The 18,907-nt window shown below is 35.7% G+C and overlaps 1 protein-coding gene across 1 annotated transcript; it reads left to right on the top strand.

Moving 5' to 3' along the window:
• Positions 1-5,730: 5,730 nt before the first annotated feature.
• asp (microtubule assembly factor abnormal spindle) lies at positions 5,731-18,389 on the top strand. Its single transcript, XM_075298722.1, has 7 exons — positions 5,731-5,939; positions 6,035-6,211; positions 9,429-9,641; positions 9,768-12,172; positions 12,241-15,197; positions 17,004-17,305; positions 17,516-18,389. The coding sequence occupies exons 1-7, from the start codon at positions 5,925-5,927 to the stop codon at positions 17,798-17,800; spliced, it is 6,354 nt and encodes a 2,117-aa protein (XP_075154837.1). The 5' UTR covers positions 5,731-5,924; the 3' UTR covers positions 17,801-18,389.
• The last annotated feature ends 518 nt before the right edge of the window (positions 18,390-18,907 follow it).

The following is an 18,907-nucleotide window of genomic DNA, read 5'->3' as shown; positions in this document are numbered from 1 at the left end:
ATAAATTGAGTTCGTCGCCGATTGCACATTCAACTAAAGCTAAAGAAGAATATTTCACAATTGCCTCAGTTATAAATAAAATAAAGTACAACGAAAACCGCTGGCTAATTTGTGTGGATCTAAAAATTGTGAATTTTCTTCTAGGCCAACAAGGTGGCTACACAAAATATCCGTGTTTTATTTGTTTATGGAGTGTTCAGAGCCAGATCTGAACACTGGAGTAAGAAAATCTGGCCTTCGAGGGAAGCTATGGCTCTAGGAAAACACAATATAGTTAATCAACCACTTGTGTCCAGGGATCGCATAATACTGCCACCTCTCCAGCTCTCAACAAGGACGGTGATTGTTTTAGATATATCAGTAGAAAGTTCACCAATTTGAGTTCGGAGAAACTGAAAGCTGGCATTTTTGATGGCCCTCAAATCAGAATATTAATCAATGATGAAAATGTTGGTACTTCAATGACAGATATTGAAAGAAATGCTTGGAATGAGTCTGTTTGGATTGTGTGCAATTTCCTGGGAAACAAAAAGGGTTATCACTACTCGGACCACGTGGATAACATGTTGTCACATTTCAAGCAGCTTGGTTGTAATATGAGCATTAAGCTGCACTATCTACACAGTCACTTGGATTGTTTCCCTGAAAATCTTGCAGACTTCAGTGAAGAACAAGGAGAACGTTTCCATCAAGATGTTCGCACTATAGAGGAGCGGTACCAGGGTCACTGGGATAAGCATATGATGGCGGACTATTTCTGGAGCATTAAAAATAATCCCTCTAAACAAGATTATTTAAGACAATCTTATAAAAGAAAATTTTCGATGGGTTGTAATTACATGGCGTATTCAAAGTTTTTATTTTTTTAAAATTTCTCTTTTTGTGTTAAATTAAAAAGTACAGTTGATAGAAATGAACAAAATCAATAGTTGTCGACCGATTATAATGAAATAAAACTAATTTTATTCGAAATATATTTAACTAACTTTTTTGCAATATATGTAGCGGAAGTGCCTTCATTTTGAACATAACGATATATCTCGAAAAGTCGAGCTGATAGAAAAAAAAAAAACAATTGCAGATTTGGATTCAGCGTCCCAAATAACCTTAAAAACGATATTCCATTCTTAATCAACAGAACCGTAACAAAAATAAACTTATTGCATAGAAACACTCACCCATTAGTAAATAGGGCTGTTTTCTTTTTGCACTGGATGCAACATTTGTATGTGCTATCCAGGGGGGGGGTTTAACTAAAAAAAAAATATTCATATAATCTCATGTGTAGAAAATTTTATTTATGCATAGGTATGTATACAATATTTATACCCTGCTCCACACTGTGGAACAGGGTATTATAAGTTAGTGCATATGTTTGCAACACCCAGAAGGAGACGAGATAGACACATGGTGTCTTTGGCAAAAATGCTCAGAGTGGGCTCCTGAGTCGATATAGCCATGTCCGTCTGTCCGTGAACACATTTTTGTAATCAAAGTCTAGGGCGCAGTTTTAGTCCAATCGACTTCAAATTTGGCACAAGTATGTGTTTTGGCTCAGAATAGATCCCTATTGATTTTGGAAGAAATCGGTTCAGATTTAGATATAGCTCCCATATATATATTTCGCCCGATATGGACTTATATGGCCCCAGAAGCCAGAGTTTTACCCTAATTTGCTTAAAATTTTGCACAAGAAAAACAATTAGTACTATAGTCAAGTGTGCCAATTTTTTTTGAAATCGGTTCAAATTTAGATATAGCTCCCATATATATCTTTCGCCCGATATGGACTAATACGGTCCCAGAAGCCAGAGTTTTACCCCAATTTGGTTTGTCATAAATAAACTTTTGCGAAGTTTCCTTATAATTGCTTCATATTTAAATGTTTCCCATATTTTTTTACTAACATTGTGTTCCACCCTAGTGCATTAGCCGACTTAAATTTTGAGTTTATAGATTTTGTAGAAGTCTATCAAATTCTGTCCAGATCGATTGATATTTAAATGTATGTATTTGGGACAAACCTTTATATATAGCCCCCAACACATTTGACGGATGTGATATGGTATCGAAAATTAAGATCTACAAAGTGGTGCAGGGTATAATATAGTCGGCCCTGCCCGACTTTAGACTTTCCTTACTTGTTTTATAATATTAAATTGAGCCGACGGGCTTTTTTTGTATCAAAAGTCACATTTATGATTGAAATTTAACAAACTTAAAGGCTTTATTTCACTTAAAATGCATATTATTTTAATTGTATTCATTTTAATTCAATTTCTGTGAGACTGTAAGAAAATTTAAGTCATATTAGCTCTGTTTGCGTACTCGATACATTTTGATTACTATCACAAATTTTTACTGGAAGTCCTTCGTTTATATTTCCTAGTAAAAACATTTTTCCCAGTAAACTTGCAATTGTCAGCTGGTTAATCATCAACAAGTCCAATGTGCGATATATTGCATAATGTCACATAGAACTGCATTAGAAAATATTAATATATTTCGTTTTAACTGAATTAATGATAAATTCGTGAACGTGTAAACTTCTCCTAATTTTACCCAAGAGAATAAAACCCATTCTAACTGTCTTGCAAGTTTATATTGAATAACTTTTATTCGAAAATTTCCCATACAAACCTATTGTTGTCCAATTTTCGTAAATGTAAATACATTCCATTAATATATAGCAGATTTGTTTTGATCCTATCACTACGAATTTTTTCATTGCATTTTTTGATGTTAAAAAAAAATAATACCACATTCAAAACTGTATTTCCTTAATTATTTCTATGTTCGATTCCAAAGATTTTGTACACTAATGATGTTGGTATTGATTCCGAGTCAAATTTGAATTTATTCGTTTTTTCAGCTTTTTCTTCATGAGCTATCACAGTGCTTTAAAAACGTACTAACGACAACTTAAATTTCCAAATTCAGACACGACCTTAAGTAGAAATTATGCTATGTATACGTTTTTAAAATAAAATGTTGAAAAACCTCTTCTATTTTTTAACGCTATTTTGGTTTGTGGCCAAGATACAAAAACTCCACAAATTTAAAGACTACACCCAGAGAAGGAATATGATCACCTCAAACATGTTTTAAGAGCAAAATGTTATTTTTGGGTGGTGACCATGTAACATGGTTTTCGCAACCATGTTATTTCCTCGGAAATCATGTATCTGATTTCGGCCAGCAGGTTATATTTGACGAGAAAATAACATTTTAGTGACAAACATGTTACATGGTCAGCATACAAAAATAACATTTTGCTCTTGAAACATGTTTGAGGTGATCATATTCCTTCTCTGCGTGTATTTCATTAATTTTAAGAATTTTTTAGAATTGACCCTAGCCTTCTTTCATGAAAAGATACCCATTTTTAAGTTGAATCACTTAACTATAAGGACAAAAAGAATTTATCGGCTATTGGACAAGGAAAACAGTTTATATAAGAGAAATTCACAAATGCTATTATAACCAAAATTCGCGTTCGTATTTTAAGGAAATGAAATCTTTGGCCTCACCACAATATTTTTTCAATGTATAAAGCAATTCACATCTACTATTTTAATTTAGTAATATCATAATAACTTTAGAATATTATAATAACATAAAAGGATAAACGAGTCAAATGCTAATATTCCTAATAATTTACTGACAGTTTACATAAGGAATTGAAATATGTGGAAAACCTTATTCTGGCAGCAAGGCTTAGATAAAAACGAAGTTTTATCCATATTTCAATAGGAACATGTCAAAAATATAAAAAAGCCAAAAATAGCTAAAAGGGTCATGAAAAAAAGCCAGAAAAAAAGCTAAAAGCTAAATTAATTTTTTTCTCGCTAAACGTCTTCAAAAAAAAGCCAAATCTAGCGGGAAAAAAGCTAAATTGGCAACGCTGGATACGTCTTTAATCTCTTCATTGTTGAAAATGAACGTTCGGATGAGCACGTAGTAACTGCAGGGATGGAAAATGCAGTACTATAGTACTTTTTTCAATACTTTTTCACCCCGGTCAGTACCGTAGTACCCCCGCGAAGGATTTAGTACCTTTTGTGTAGACATTTTTGAGGCGATATCAGATTTATGGTACAATAGCTTTGACAAAATATTTTAATATTTTGAGAAAATCTTTATCAACCTTATTTGCTAATAGCCTTTTACAAATATGGCAAAACAGACATGTTCATGTGGGAAGAAAATCTCGATTTTGTAAAAGACATAGTCAAAAACAGGATTTTATTGAACTTCAAGAATGTTTTAGTCGAAAAAAGAATGTGATTCTATATTATCGATTTTTTATTTTGGTAGAAAATGTTGTCAAAATTTTATTTCTATATAGAATTTTTGCAAAATTTTATTTTTATAGAAAATTTTGTCAAAATTTTATTTCAATTGAAAATTTTGTAAACATTTTATTTCTATAGGAAATTTTTGCAAAATTTTATTTCTATAGAAGAAATTTTGCAAAATTTTTTTTCTGTAGATTTTTTTTTGCAAAATTTTATTTCTATTGAAAATTTTTGCAAAATTTTATTTATATAGAAAATTTTGTCAAAATTTTATTTTCTTTAAAGTTCAGTCTCTTGACAATAATCTTCGAGTGAAATTTTTGTTGAAATTTAGTAAAAAGTACCTTTCCGCTCAAAAAATACCTTTTTTGTACTTCCTTAAAAATTGTATTTTCCATCCCTGAGTAACTGGCAAAGTGACCAAAGTTTTTAAAAGAATATGCACGTTTGGAAATATCTCTTTATTGCACTCTCCAAGTGCTTCCATCGCTGAATTGGGCAGGTTCTTTTCGCAGTTTTGCGCCATTTCATTTACACATGTGTGTTTGGCTGTTTCGTTGTTGTTGCTATGGCCAAACAAAGCGAGTCATGTTCACAAAAAGAACAACAAACGCACATAAAACGCAGAAAGACATTTTCCAAAAATGAAATTTGTGGTGCGAGAACAAAAACAATTTGTTTTTTTCGACGGTCGTTTGACGGGCTTTTCAACTAGTATTCTATGATTTATGCAAGTTATATAGGTAAGCGTTTTTCAAAATAAAACCTTCAGCTTTTCTTCAACATCTTCGATAAGATTTTTCTATGCAGCTAAAAATATATATTTATTTGTATAAAAACATTCATTCATTTCGGTGGGGGTTTGATCCCCCTCACCCCCCCCCTGAATACGGCCTTGTGCAAAATATCTGAAAACCAATCACTTTATTCCATTTGGAAAATCAAAAATTAGTGATTGCAAATTAGTGATTTTTTAATAAGGCTTCAATTTGTTTTCTTTCCTTTGTTCTTTGGATAAAACATCAAATATTTTAAAAGCATATAAAATTCTATACATCCACACCTTTTGTGTAATGCAAATTGACTGATGTGTACGGTAATTCTCGTTTTCCAAAAAGAAATTGAGTCACTTGACTGCGCAATAGAGTGGAAGGACTGCGTACTGCAAATAAACAAAATCACGAAAAAACGATGTCCTTATCTTTTCTTGGTCAACATTATAATACTAGTAGTATAAAATAAATAATCCAAAAATAGTTGGCAGGGAATTCATTCGCTGGCGGTTATGGTTGTGTGCTAATACACCATTCTAGCTCTGCGAATCTACTAATCGATGAAAGCAAAACTTATCGATTGCCGAGCATTTTTGTTATCGGAGTTGGGCTATATTATCGATATCAGTAGGCACATAAACAAATGTCACAATTTGAAATAGGAGCCAAACTAACGGCATTGAGGACATTATAAGGCTGCTGTGGTTATTGTGTTTAATAAATTATTAGAATTGTAATTTTATTGTTCATACGTGTTTTTATGTTGCCATCAGCAGTAGGACAAATATTTAAGTTTTATTGTGTTGTGATTTTTAATTGAATACAAAATCTTTGACTATTACATTACGAAATAATGAGTGCATTCGAGGTACATTATTACATTTGGTTTTCCACAATCTGTGAAGTCGCAGATGGCTTATTGGTTTTGATTAAAATCTTATCTATTTTGTGCTCTGCTTATAGGTAAAGGTTACACCAACGCGATGCAAAAACAAGAAGCAGGCAGAATCCCGCGAGCCCACCGAAGTGGTAATGGCGCCATTTTCAGGAAAATCCATTGTTCTCTTTGAAGGTGTCCCTGTAACAAAAACTGCCAAAAGAATTTTGCGCATAATAAATCCCTCTGATGCTGACATTGAGGTAAGGACGCATATGCACGCATAAACAAAGAAAACTATGCCCCAATGCATACACATTGCAAAGGAAGCAAGGCTATAATTAGGAAACTCAGACTATTGGCATTCCTATGGTGTGCATATACATACATTCCTGCACACTTCTACCTACATACATGAAACACCCTACCTATAGCTCAGCTGGCTTGTTTTGTTGCGATGCACACAATGCAAATTTAGATTGGTTGTGGTAGTTGGCCGCTACATATTTTTACTTTATGATGTAGTTTGGCTCAATTTTAAACGAGGAAATGGCAAGAAATTAGTACACTATTGATCCAACAATGACAATGTGTTAGAATTTTTAATTTTTAGCAAGGTTTTCGGTCTTTTGTTTTTGTAATATTACCTTTTATTGTCATTTGGTTGCCTGGTGAGTCGATGGAGACTTTCGTGTCAACATTATTGGGGTCATACTCGTATTTATCGCCCTCAAAAAACAAATTAGAAGTTTCTGTTGAATTTGCAAAGGTTTTAAGCGGTAGAAATGACACTAGCAATCTACTTAATACGTCTGATATTTGTGTTTGACAATTTGGGTTAACAATTAGGGAAAAGTTTGCATACGACTTTGCTACCTAAGGGCTTGTAGAATGAAATCACGTACGTCTATGCAGAAACTAGAATAGGAACCTGTTTTGTCAGCATATGATGCAAGAAAGTCATGTTGTCCGTTTATTCTTGTAGTCATAAATGTCTAACTTGCAAACAGATAAGAAATGCTATTAAGAACGACAACAAATTATTGACTTTTTAAAAATATATATTTAACCAACATATGTATGTATTAACCAACATTTTGCTTTTTAAGCTAAAAATCGGTCGAACTAAAATGCAGGTTATTTGTTTTTTTTTTGTTATTTCGTCTTGGCATACCGAAGCACTATCTCACTGGGATTAGGCAATTAATACCAAATACTGCTCTGAGATGGCTTCACGGTTGATAGCCTTCCTTTCTTAGTCTAATATTTTATACAGATAAGTTATCTGTTATCAAGGATAACTGTTGGAATATCGATATCTATCTGAATATTCATGCCGATATCTATCGGAATATCTGCTTTCTGAACTCTCACGTCTGTATGGCACTACAATTTCGTATATCTTAAGAAAGCCAAACCAACGATGAAATTTTCAGAGAAGGCTGATGGTAGGTAGTCCTTAGACAAAAAAACCTGAATTCGATAATTGATCGGGGAAGGGAAAACTCCCCTTTAGAAAAATCTTATTCGAGTTACTTGATATTTATAGGGAACTTGGGAAAGGTTATGAAAATAAAGTTAGGGTAAGTGACTTCGATAACTTTTGAATTTTTTTATTTTGAAATTTCCATGGGAACTTGACATTGGCATGGGAGGGGAAGCTCCTTTTTGACGGCCATTTTTAAGTAAAAAATGAAATTTACATGAAATTGACAGACAGCTAGACGGTGCTTCATTTTCCCGTGCTCGATATTAAAAAAAAAAATATATGATACATTTTTTAATATTTAAAATTTTTTAAATATTTTGTATTTCTGTTTTATTTGACATGGAACATAGAGTGTTTTAAGCAGATGAACTAGGACATTTAATTTCATTTTTATTTTATTTATTTCATTATATTAAAAAATATAATAAAAAAAGTGCAAAAAGTCGGAGAGAAGTGGACCTCTCATATATATGTATCAACCGATTTTCCCAAATTTGGCTAAAATACCCTTATTTATTATCCGATATAACTCAAAGTTGGTACAATGTTATATTCTATAGTACTATCTACACCTGCAATGATCCAAATCGATTCAGATTTTGGTAAAGGTCCCTCCCTACGCACATTTAGATAACATTAAAAACCGAACAAAAAATCGAAACTTCTTTCTTGTTTAAACGACAAATTCTTTCTTAAATGGTAGTGCAACAACGTAAATATTACAATTATTTATTATTTGTTTAAATGGGATAAATGGATCTTTTTTGCACATAAATTGATACTTCTCCTTATAATAGGTGTAATATTGGGGTTTCTCCCACGTGTTTCAACCTTGGGAATCTATTTAACTTTTCCGCCATCAGTTTTAGATATATTGGGCATTTTTATAATATTTCTGTACGAATTATCGCTTTTAATTAAATTGTTAGTACTATTTTGGGTAGTAGTGCTTATTTCAACCCATATTTCGCAAAAAGTTTACAAAAGTGCAAAAATGCATTTACATACAAACAGAAAAAGCGGTTTTTAATTTTTAGTATCGTTTTTTACCAAACCACAAAACTGTCCTTACAGCCTATTTCTGATATCGTAACGAAACCAATTGCGAACGAACGGTAGTCACTCTCGTCTAGATTTGGGTTTCTCTAACTTCCTTTCGTTCGTCCGCATGGCTTACGTTACTGTCAAATACTAGCATTATCAGATCTTAATTATTTCAATGTCCTGAAAAAGGTCCATACTTTTGAAAAATTATTTTCCATAAAATTCAATCTGGCATCGCCGTTTATTTGGCAAATTTTTCCCGCTTCTGATATTTGGTTTGGCTCAATATTTTTTTTTACAAATTAGCCCGCGTAGAGGTATAAGCGTTTGTATTTCCATATTTCTACAATAATTACAGTTCAGTTCTCCTTTTGAAGAGTGTTTCACTCAAAATGTATGAGACATAAAATATGATAAAGTATTTTATGTCTCATTACTAGCTATTTATTTTAGTAATATTGACTTACCCCTAGAGTAGTTTTATATTCATCTTAGGTCGTTTTTTTATTTATTTTTTATTAGGTTTAATTGTTTAAGCATAATTATTTTTTGTTACTATATTAATTTATTTTTATAATTCTTCATTATATTTTTTTCTGTTGGTTTACCATTGAGTAGTTTTTTATATTCTTTTAAATATTAATCGCGTTTAGTGTTTTATAGTTTATTCGTTTGTGTCTAAATTCTTTTAGTGTGTTATTAATTAAAAACTATTTGTTATTGTTTACTTTTGTACCATAACATATTTTAAGATTCAGATGTAATGGTTTCTGTAGAAATGGAATCCATACATGGCCGTATGGCTTGGGTTCGGAAACAAAGCATAAATAAATAAATTTGAGGATCTAAAATGTTACAAAAAAACTAACAACCTGTGTATATTATATAGCATAATATATCCCTCCATATAGAGTTATAACTCCTTCATTCTCGGTTTTCTTATATAGGTATCCGTTTGCAAACCAATTAATCCCGACCACAATATAACTTTGGAATGGACGGAAAATTCTGTGCCGGCACAGAATGAAATAACAATGGAACTGATATGGTCACCTTTAGTTGATGTATCATGCAAGGAAACACTTCAGCTAATTGATGATAGAAACTTTCGTAAGGATGTTATGATAATCCTCAAATCCCTGCCAAATAAACCAGTAAAGGTATACACCACCCTCTCCAATAATATGCAAATACTTCCAAATAGCTATTGATTTTAAATTGGAAATTTTTCAATAACCGAATTTTTCCCTTTGTTCCACATTGTTCTTCTATCGAAATGTGAATAGAATGTGCGTAAATTTCCCACGATATCATCGAGTAACAATACACATGTGAAAACTCTGCGCCTTAAATCCCCCACAAGTGCCTCCAACAAACACAGCAGTAGATTAACACAACAACAACAGCAGGCGCAAAGAAAAAAATTGTCAACGACAATTGAAAACAGCAGTAGTAAATGCCAAGGGGTAGCGGGCAGCAGAAAAAATGAAACAAAGGCACCTTCTCAAGCCACATCACAATCGCAGAAATTGGGCAATCACAAAAACATAAGCACAAGCAATAAGCTAGCTCCAATCCCAGTAACTCGCGATTATGCCGCCACATCAACGATGAAAATCAATATCCAGACTCACACATCACCTCTAACGGAACGTAATATCTATGCAAATGAAACTGATCATGTGGTGGTCGCAAATCTTTCACCACATATTCTTGTTGAAAACGAGCAACTTAAAGAGAATGTCAGTCCATTGGCGTTGTCCAATGTATTGGATATGATTGACGATTTGAAATTTACTCCTGCTACTATAACTTTGTCGAAGGCTCCACATTCGCGGATGGAAAGTTTGGCAAATTTGCCCACGCCCATGGCTGCGGTGCCAACGCCTATGTCGTCTTTGCCCACACCGATTGCTTCAGTAACGAGTGTAATTACTCCAGACCAAACAGACAATGTGCGGGAATTAAAACCACGATGTTTAACCATAGAATTGTACGAAGAAGAACAAACCACCTCCATTGAAGATTTGCACAATGACACCAAAGGAGTCAGTGTAGTCATAACAAATAAAACCTTTGATGTTAAACATTGTGAAAGTCTGGACAATTCGGCAGAAAATTTGAATTCTTCTTGCGGTGTCAGCAGTGACGGGAGTAGACCAAACAGTGCAATGGGTTTGCCTTTGAATAAGACAACAGTAATTGCAACCACGCCAGTGGGTAGACCTTTGGAGATAATCGAAGAAGAAGAAAATACAAGCCTTACCTCTAAAAATACTCCCCCAAATCAACATGTTGGAACACCCAAGGCATCAACTGAAGAAGACCTTAAGCGCGACATAAAGCTAGTGGGAACACCGCTACGAAAATATTCAGAATCCATGAAGGATTTGTATCAGAAATCACCGCAAGCATTGCTAACTCAGGGCTCCCTGCCCAATCTCAATGAAATGGAATCCATAAAATCTTTCGAACAAAATCGTTATTTTCAACAGACTACTTCCCAGAATAAACTCAGTTGTTCAAAATCGGTTGTGAGTGGAGGATCGTGCAGCGCTAATAAGCCGGATAAAACAGTGGATCCAAATGAATCGGGCGACTTGTTAAATGCCAGCCAGGCCAGCTCGGTATCACACCCAGATGTCATGTTCAATCACAATGAAATACTAGCCCAATCAAGTCGTTTCAATTTAAATGAAGTTGGTCTTAAATATCGCAAGTGTAGCCCAGTAGTTAATAAAACAAAAAGTTCTAACTCCAAAACGACCACCACTCCACCATCCAGATCAGGGAAGTCGAAGCTCAATACCGTGAGTGAGGGCCATGGACAGAAAAGAAGATCGACTGAGCTTTCTTTCTCCGATTCGCAGAGTGTTGATTCCATTGTTAGCTCTTGTAGCACAAAAACTAATTCCACGAAATCGAGCTACTCTGCTGTTTCCCCTCCTAAAAGACAAAGACTTGATCACCGAAGTCCTTCAAATACAAATGGGGCTACGGCAAAGGTAAAGAGTTGGGGTCAGACACAGCCCAAGAAATTCAAATTGGCCAAAACTTTATCGTTGGTGAAAAAACCATTAACGCCACGTAAAGCCAAAGAGGAACCTCGTACCAGACTCTATGACTCTGAATTGTATCTGCAGCCATACATCAACCCTGATCCATTTGCGGCAACCACCACTTGTGATCCCTTCTTGGCTTCTACCATGTATTTGGATGAAGCTGCTGTGGATCGACATCAGACGGACTTCAAGAAATGGCTGAATGCATTGGTTACCATGCCTGCCGATTTGGATACTGACTCAAATGCCAAAATTGACGTCGGCAAACTCTTCAATGAAGTACGTCACAAAGATCTTATTTTGGCTCCCACCAAAGAGGAACAATCGATGAATTATTTAACAAACTTCCGCTTGGAGTCATTGCGGAAAGCAGCGGTGCAACTCTTCTTGAGTGATGAGATGAGGGGACCATGCTCCAAAGTGGCAGTTTATGTACAAAAGAATGCCATGCGTATACGTAGTGATCGAAATCTACATCTGGATGTGGTAACACAAAGGGAAATACTGGAATTGTTACTTTGCTTCAATCCACTTTGGTTACGATTGGGTCTTGAAGTGGTCTACGGGGAAAAAATCCATTTGCAATCGAATCGCGATATCGTGGGATTGAGTACTTTTATTCTGAACAGGTAAGTCCATCGTTAACTCCTCAAAGTGAAAATTTATTTCAAGGTGTGAATTTCTATTTTCCTGGCAGATTTTTTCGCGACAAATTTCTGGAGCAGAAGTACTCAAAAGCTTACACGTTGTCGGATGAGTATGCCGAGCACATTAAAAAGTTTACCTTGCAAAAATTCTTCTTCCTTATGCTTTTTTTGGACAAGGCCAAAGAAAAACGCATTATTACTCACAATCCTTGCTTGTTCATTAAGAAGTCCCCTCACAAAGAAACCCGAGAGGTTCTCTTGCGTTTCTCTTGTGAGCTTCTCGCCAATGTTGGTGATATAACTCGAGATTTGAAACGCCTTGGCTATGTGCTTACACACAAACAAAATTATTTGGATGAATTTGATTATGCCTTCAACAATTTGGCGGTGGATTTGAGGGATGGCATACGTTTAACCCGAGTTATGGAAATAATTTTGCTTCGGGAAGATCTAACCAAGCAACTAAGGGTACCCGCAATATCCCGACTTCAACGTATATTTAATGTTAATTTGGCTCTAAAGGCTTTGGGAGAAGCTGATTTCCAATTGAAAGGTGAAATCGCTGCCAATGACATTGTTGATGGCCATAGAGAAAAGACCTTGTCTCTTTTATGGCAGATTATTTACAAATTTAGGTCACCCAAATTCCATGCAGCCGCCAGAGTTATTCAACAATGGTGGCGTAACTCCTGGCTTCGTGTTGTTATTGGTCGACGGATTCGCCACAAAGAAGAATTGAGACGGCAAGCTGCCGCCACAACTATACAAAAAGTATTTCGAGGTTTTGTCACACGCCGCCGAGTGGAGGCTTATAGAGAGCAGTTGACGCAGGCTGTTGTTGTATTGCAAAAGCACACCCGACGTTACTTAGCCCGTAAGAAATTCTTAGCCAATGTTCGGAGAGTAGTTCTAATACAATCATGGTTTCGGTCTGTATGCAAGGGCAGAAAGGAGCGGCAAAATTATAGGGATTTGCGGGCAAGTGCTGTGTGCATACAGCGACATTGGCGAAATAGGGAGGAAGCGAGAGCACTCAGGCAACAGGCTGCTTTAGAAAAATGTAAATACCATCAGCAAAGAATACAAGCTGCGTGTCGCATACAAGCTTTGTGGAGAGGTTACAAAGCCCGGAAATGCTACTTTGAAACTGTCTCTGCGGTTTTGGTTGTACAAAGAAGATTCCGCGCCTATAAACTCATGAAACAACAACTGGCGAATTATCAACAATTGCGTAGGGCCATTATCCTTGTTCAGAGGCGGTTTAGGGCTAGGCGAGAAATGAGAAAACAGCGCGATTTCTATCAACGTTTAAAATCAAGTTGTGTTTTGGTACAAAGACGATATCGGGCCAATGTGTTAATGCAACACCAGAGAGCAGAATACTTGCGAATTCGTCAAAAAGTGGTATACATTCAACAAAAATGGCGGGCCACCCTACTAAGTCGTCGAATTCGGGTACATTTCATTTCTATGCAATATTACACGACAGTGCTGCAACAGAAATTCAGAGCCCGCAAACAAATGAGGATAGACCAATACAATTACCAACATTTAAGGACCTGTGTCATAAATATACAGAGACGTTTCAGAGCAAAATTGCAAATGCGTCATGAATATCGTCAGTACAGGGCCAAGATTATGGCAATCGAAGTGATACAATGCCGATTCCAAGCTTATAAGAAAATGCGCTATCAGAGGGCCAAATATCAAGGTACACGAGCTGCTGTTGTGTGCATACAGGAGTACTTCCGAAATTTCCTCCAAATGAAGGAGGATCGAAAGAAGTATTTAACGATGAAAAAAGCGGCGGTTACAATTCAAACTGCTTTCCGGCTATATCGCATTATGAAAATCCAGCAAGGAAATTATCAAAAGTTAAAAGAAGCTGTCATCTGCGTACAGCGGAGATATCGGGCTACATTAGCTATGCGACATCAGAGACAAGAATATTTGCACCAACGTAATTTAATTATTTCCGTGCAGCTGCGTTACAAAGCCACTTTGTTAGCTCGTCAAGTTAGACTTCAATACATATACAAACGTGAGCTGATTATCCAAATACAAAGGCGTTTTCGAGCTAAACGGCTGATGCGTATACAACGACAGCAATATCTGGATTCTAGATTCAAAATAATTCGTATACAAAACTATTTCCGTTCGTATTTACTCATGAAAAATCAGCGAAGCTATTATGAAAGTCAACGCATGGCTGCCATAAAAATACAAACATGGTTTAGATCCATTTTGGACATGCGTAACCAAAAACAGGGCTATCAACGTGTGCGGTCTTCAAGTATTGTGATACAAAGAAAATGGAGAGCTACGAGAGAGGCCAGAGAACAACGGAAGCTTTTCCTTAGCACCATACAAAAAGTTGTATATCTGCAAAGAGTAATAAGAGCTACGCTACAAATGCGTTTCACACGCTTGGAGTATGAACGTCAGCGACAGGCAGCCATTTGTATACAACGTCGATTCCGTGCTCACCGGAATATGCTACAGATCCGTTCGCAATATCAGCTCATACGATCGCTCATAATATGCATTCAACGCAAGTATCGAGCAAATCGTGAAATGATTCGTATACGCCATGATTTTCTTCTACTTCGGCAAACCACCATACATTTGCAACAGAAATTCCGCGGACGTTTGTTAATGCGTGAAGAACGTGAACATTTTGTACAATTAAAGACAACCATTGTAGATTTTCAGGCGCATGCTCGTGGTGCAATGGCTCGCCGTCGTTTCCATAAACTCATGACACCCGAAATGAAGGAACTGCTGCGTCAAAAGAAAGCGGCAAAAATTATTCAGCGCTATTGGCGAGGATATCGCATACGCAAACGATTACACAACATTCGCATAAAGACTATACGACAGAATATTGCATTGCTTAAAGACTCGACAAATACTTTGAACACTATACGTGTCAAAGTTCAAGATGCAGTACGAATTTTGAGAGGGCGTTTCAGCGCATCAGAAGCTCTTAGCGTTTTGGTGAGGTTGGGTAAGTAAATGTATAATACTGTTTAGAAGTTTCAAAAATATGCTGGTATTCTTTGAGAAAGGGTGTCGATGTTTTTATGTCGACTTCCGGTAGTGTGTTTAGATGTTATCTTGTCACTTGTAATTGACTCCAGAGCTCGACCGAAGGGGAGTTTTTGGCTGAAGACGATGTTCGACAAAAATACAATAAGTCGATTATTTTCCTAGATTTTCTAATCAAAAAGTTTGGAGTGTTTTAGTTCAATAATGTTATCATATTTTATTGAACAAAGGCTTACAAACAACAATAAAAGGTATTCAGTGTAATATTCTTGTAAAACTTACAGACTTTTTAGTATTCAAAATTCAGTACTTTGATTTTATAATGGCAAAAGAGAATTTTTTGTACATTTTCTCCATGCAGACGCGATCTTCTTAAGGAAAAAGACGGCCCGCTGTACTGAACAATTCGCTGGCCACACTTGTGGGTGGAGCGTTTAAATGTGCTCTTAACCCTTATATTATGTTAGAGTCATTTGTTGACATATACCAACATTTCTTACTGTTGGTATATGTCAACAATTCATGCACAGAGTAGTAAGAACTTTTAATTCCCACAGTAAAAAATGCGATGATGATAAATATGATTTGGGTCACTAAATGACCCGAACATAATATAAGGGTTAAATGTTGAAAAGGACAACTCTTCCAATATTCAAATTTGTTACCGTTGCGTAGCACAGGGTTGACCTGTCCCAAACTGTGACTTTGTATGTCGTAAAAGTCGTAAACCTAATGTAGAAAACTTATTTCGAATAGAAGAAATTATGGACATTTTAAAATTTAATTTTGTTTGGCTCCCCTATAAAAGAGATGCGAAAAATATGCTGTTATGTTGTATTTATTGAAAGCTCTATTAGTTTTACATCTCTCATTACACCTTCAAATTATTGGTCCATAATGTCCATTCAAGCTTTTGTTGCATCAGCGAATGTCTAGCTAGAGTTTTGACAATTTTTAACTAGTAATATGAATAAGTCAAAAAGTGATTTTTATAAAATTCTCTCTAAACAGCAGTTCACTTATGCAAGACTTAAGTAGTGGTTTTACTTCATTCCAGTTTCTGCAGAAATTTGTGAAAGGTTATATGCGAGTACAGACAGTCACGTTTACTGCACCATTGAGTAAGCAGTACATATAATTTTTGCTTGGAGTCTCTCATTGTCTCCAGTTTTTTTTAATTCGTTAATAACTTTATGAACTTTATTTTGATATTTGGAATTCGATGCCTAGCTGACGCGATTGAAGTATTTGGAGATTGTTATTTTTTTCTACATCTACGACGCGTATGGGATGTTTACGTCGTTTACAACGTTGCGACAGTCGCATAGTAGGCTCCTTAATATATGCATTCATTTTATTCATTTTTTATTCTTCTAAATTTTTATTGGGCATAGATTCATGCTTTTCTTATGGAGGAATTTGAGCTTTTTGTTCGTTTTTATTTGGTTTTATTTTTATTTGAGACAAATTCTACACTGGCACAATGAAATAAATTATTAAAAAAGCTTCGGCTTCGGTTAATCGGCCTTCTGACGCCGAAGACCCATTCGTGGTTTTTGGACGACGCTTCGGTCGAGCTCTAATTGATTCAGTAAAATTATTGATTGCATTCTGTTGTGGAATACAATAATCTTTTGATTGGATCAATTATAAAATAAAGTCAATTGATTTTGGTGCAAAAATGTAATGGGTTAGGAAGTTTTATTTACAGTGTATTATCTATATTGCCACCATTTCAATACTATGTGCATTCCCTTTTTTGCAGATCGTATTTCCCGCACCGTTCCACACCTTTTAATGTGCCGCTCGGATTTCATTTCGACATTCTGCTATGGTATTATGGCCCAAGCCATACGGTCTGAAGTCGATAAGCAGCTCATTATGTACTGCAGTCGCATCATTTTGAATTTGGCTCGCTACAACAGCACTACAGCAAATACATTCCAAGAAGGTGGTCTTGTTACCATTGCCCAAATGTTACTGCGTTGGTGCGATAAAGATTGTGAGATTTTCAACACGTTGTGTACTCTCATCTGGATTTTCGCCCACTGCCCAGTCAAGCGTAAGGTGAGGTCAAAACAAATCCATTTGGGTATATTTAAGCAGCAATAATGGTGGTGGTCTATTTAGCAATTGATGATTATTGCACTGTTCAATGGAGGAAAATACCACCACCACTAGCCATTTACCACGAGAGCATCAACATAAAAATTTCTTAACATTACGGTGTATACCAAGCCAAGTGCTGAAATCCCATATTTTTCTTCCTCATTGCAGATTATACGTGATTTCATGACTACCACTGATGCTATTTACATGGTAAGGGAAACAAAAAAGCTCGTGGCCCGAAAAGAGAAAATGAAGCAGAATGTACGTAAACCCATGGTCGCAATTACACAACGCACAGGCAGCAGTTCCCAGCAGCAGCCAAACTTTTCGAGTCGTGCCTTGCCAAGTTTAGAGCCGGATTATGGTGTTATACGCAATAAGCCATACACCTTTATATCGTCAGTGTATGCATTCGATACAATATTGTATAAATTGGGAATTGATATATTCTAAGCGATTTTTAAATACGCTCCGACCACCTATCCCCACTACTCCCCCCTTTCAACCAACATTACCATTCAGCCTCGTTTGCGCTTCAGGTCTGCGCTTTCGCCACACGGTTTTTGTTGGCTTGAGATGTTCCGTTTAACTTTATTTTTATGTTGTGTATGTTTCATTGTTTTTTTTTTTCATGGAGTGAGTAATGTCTATGCCAACGTTATTGTATGATGTGTGTCTGTGCGTGACTCTGAACTAAACATGTTTTCTTGTTCTTGTTTAATATTTTTTGTTTGTTCTTCATTCTTATTATTTTGTTCGTACTACTCCTTTACGTTTGTCCTTTAATGGCATTAAATTCGAATTTAATTTTATCTCCTGCGGGACCACTTTCGCTCCCAGTTCGAGACTTTGGCTTCAGTCCTTAGTACGCCAAAGGATTCAGCAATAACAGTACGTTTTATGTGTGATTGAACAAGTGAGTGCGCTGCATTAGACGTAATTTTTCTATTTAGATTTTTTATTTGAGAATTTTTTAGTTTATAACATTTTCTGATAAACATTCAATGTATATTTCTACAAATAAATTTTACCAAATGACAAATTATGAGCCCTTTAACTGAAAATTAAGGTCTATAAACGGAGGAATATGGGTATAACAAAACAATGAAATTTAAAACAAGCATATAACAGGTTGGCTGATAAGTCCCCAGTCTAACAAAGAAAAACACATTTTTTTTTGTCAAAATTCGTTTTTATTATTCAACATAGTTCCCTTCAAGAGCGATACAACGATTATAACGACCTTCCAATTTTTTGATACCATTTTGGTAGTACTCCTTCGGTTTTGCCTCAAAATAGGCCTCAGTTTCGGCGATCACCTCTTCATTGCAGCCAAATTTTTTCCCTGCGAGCATCCTTTTGAGGTCTGTGAACAAGAAAAAAATCGCTGGGGGCCAGATCTGGAGAATACGGTGGGTGGGGAAGAAATTCGAAGCCCAATTCATGAATTTTTGCCATCGTTCTCAATGACTTGTGGCACGGTGCTTTGTCTTGGTGGAACAACACTTTTTTCTTCTTCATATGGGGCCGTTTTGCCGCTATTTCGACCTTCAAACGCTC

The sequence above is a fragment of the Haematobia irritans genome, chromosome 3 (assembly GCF_050003625.1).
Source record: "Haematobia irritans isolate KBUSLIRL chromosome 3, ASM5000362v1, whole genome shotgun sequence".
In the NCBI taxonomy this organism is placed as follows: domain Eukaryota; kingdom Metazoa; phylum Arthropoda; class Insecta; order Diptera; family Muscidae; genus Haematobia; species Haematobia irritans.
The sequence above is the reverse complement of the archived record's forward strand: the minus strand, read 5'-3'. Positions and strand labels throughout refer to the sequence as shown.

What these genes read in the sequence shown, in the direction of transcription:
- asp (XM_075298722.1), top strand. An exon ending in TAGCGTTTTGGTGAGGTTGG is followed by an intron (nt 15,198 to 17,003) that starts GTAAGTAAATGT and finishes CCTTTTTTGCAG; the next exon opens with ATCGTATTTCCCGCACCGTT. An exon ending in ACTGCCCAGTCAAGCGTAAG is followed by an intron (nt 17,306 to 17,515) that starts GTGAGGTCAAAA and finishes TCCTCATTGCAG; the next exon opens with ATTATACGTGATTTCATGAC.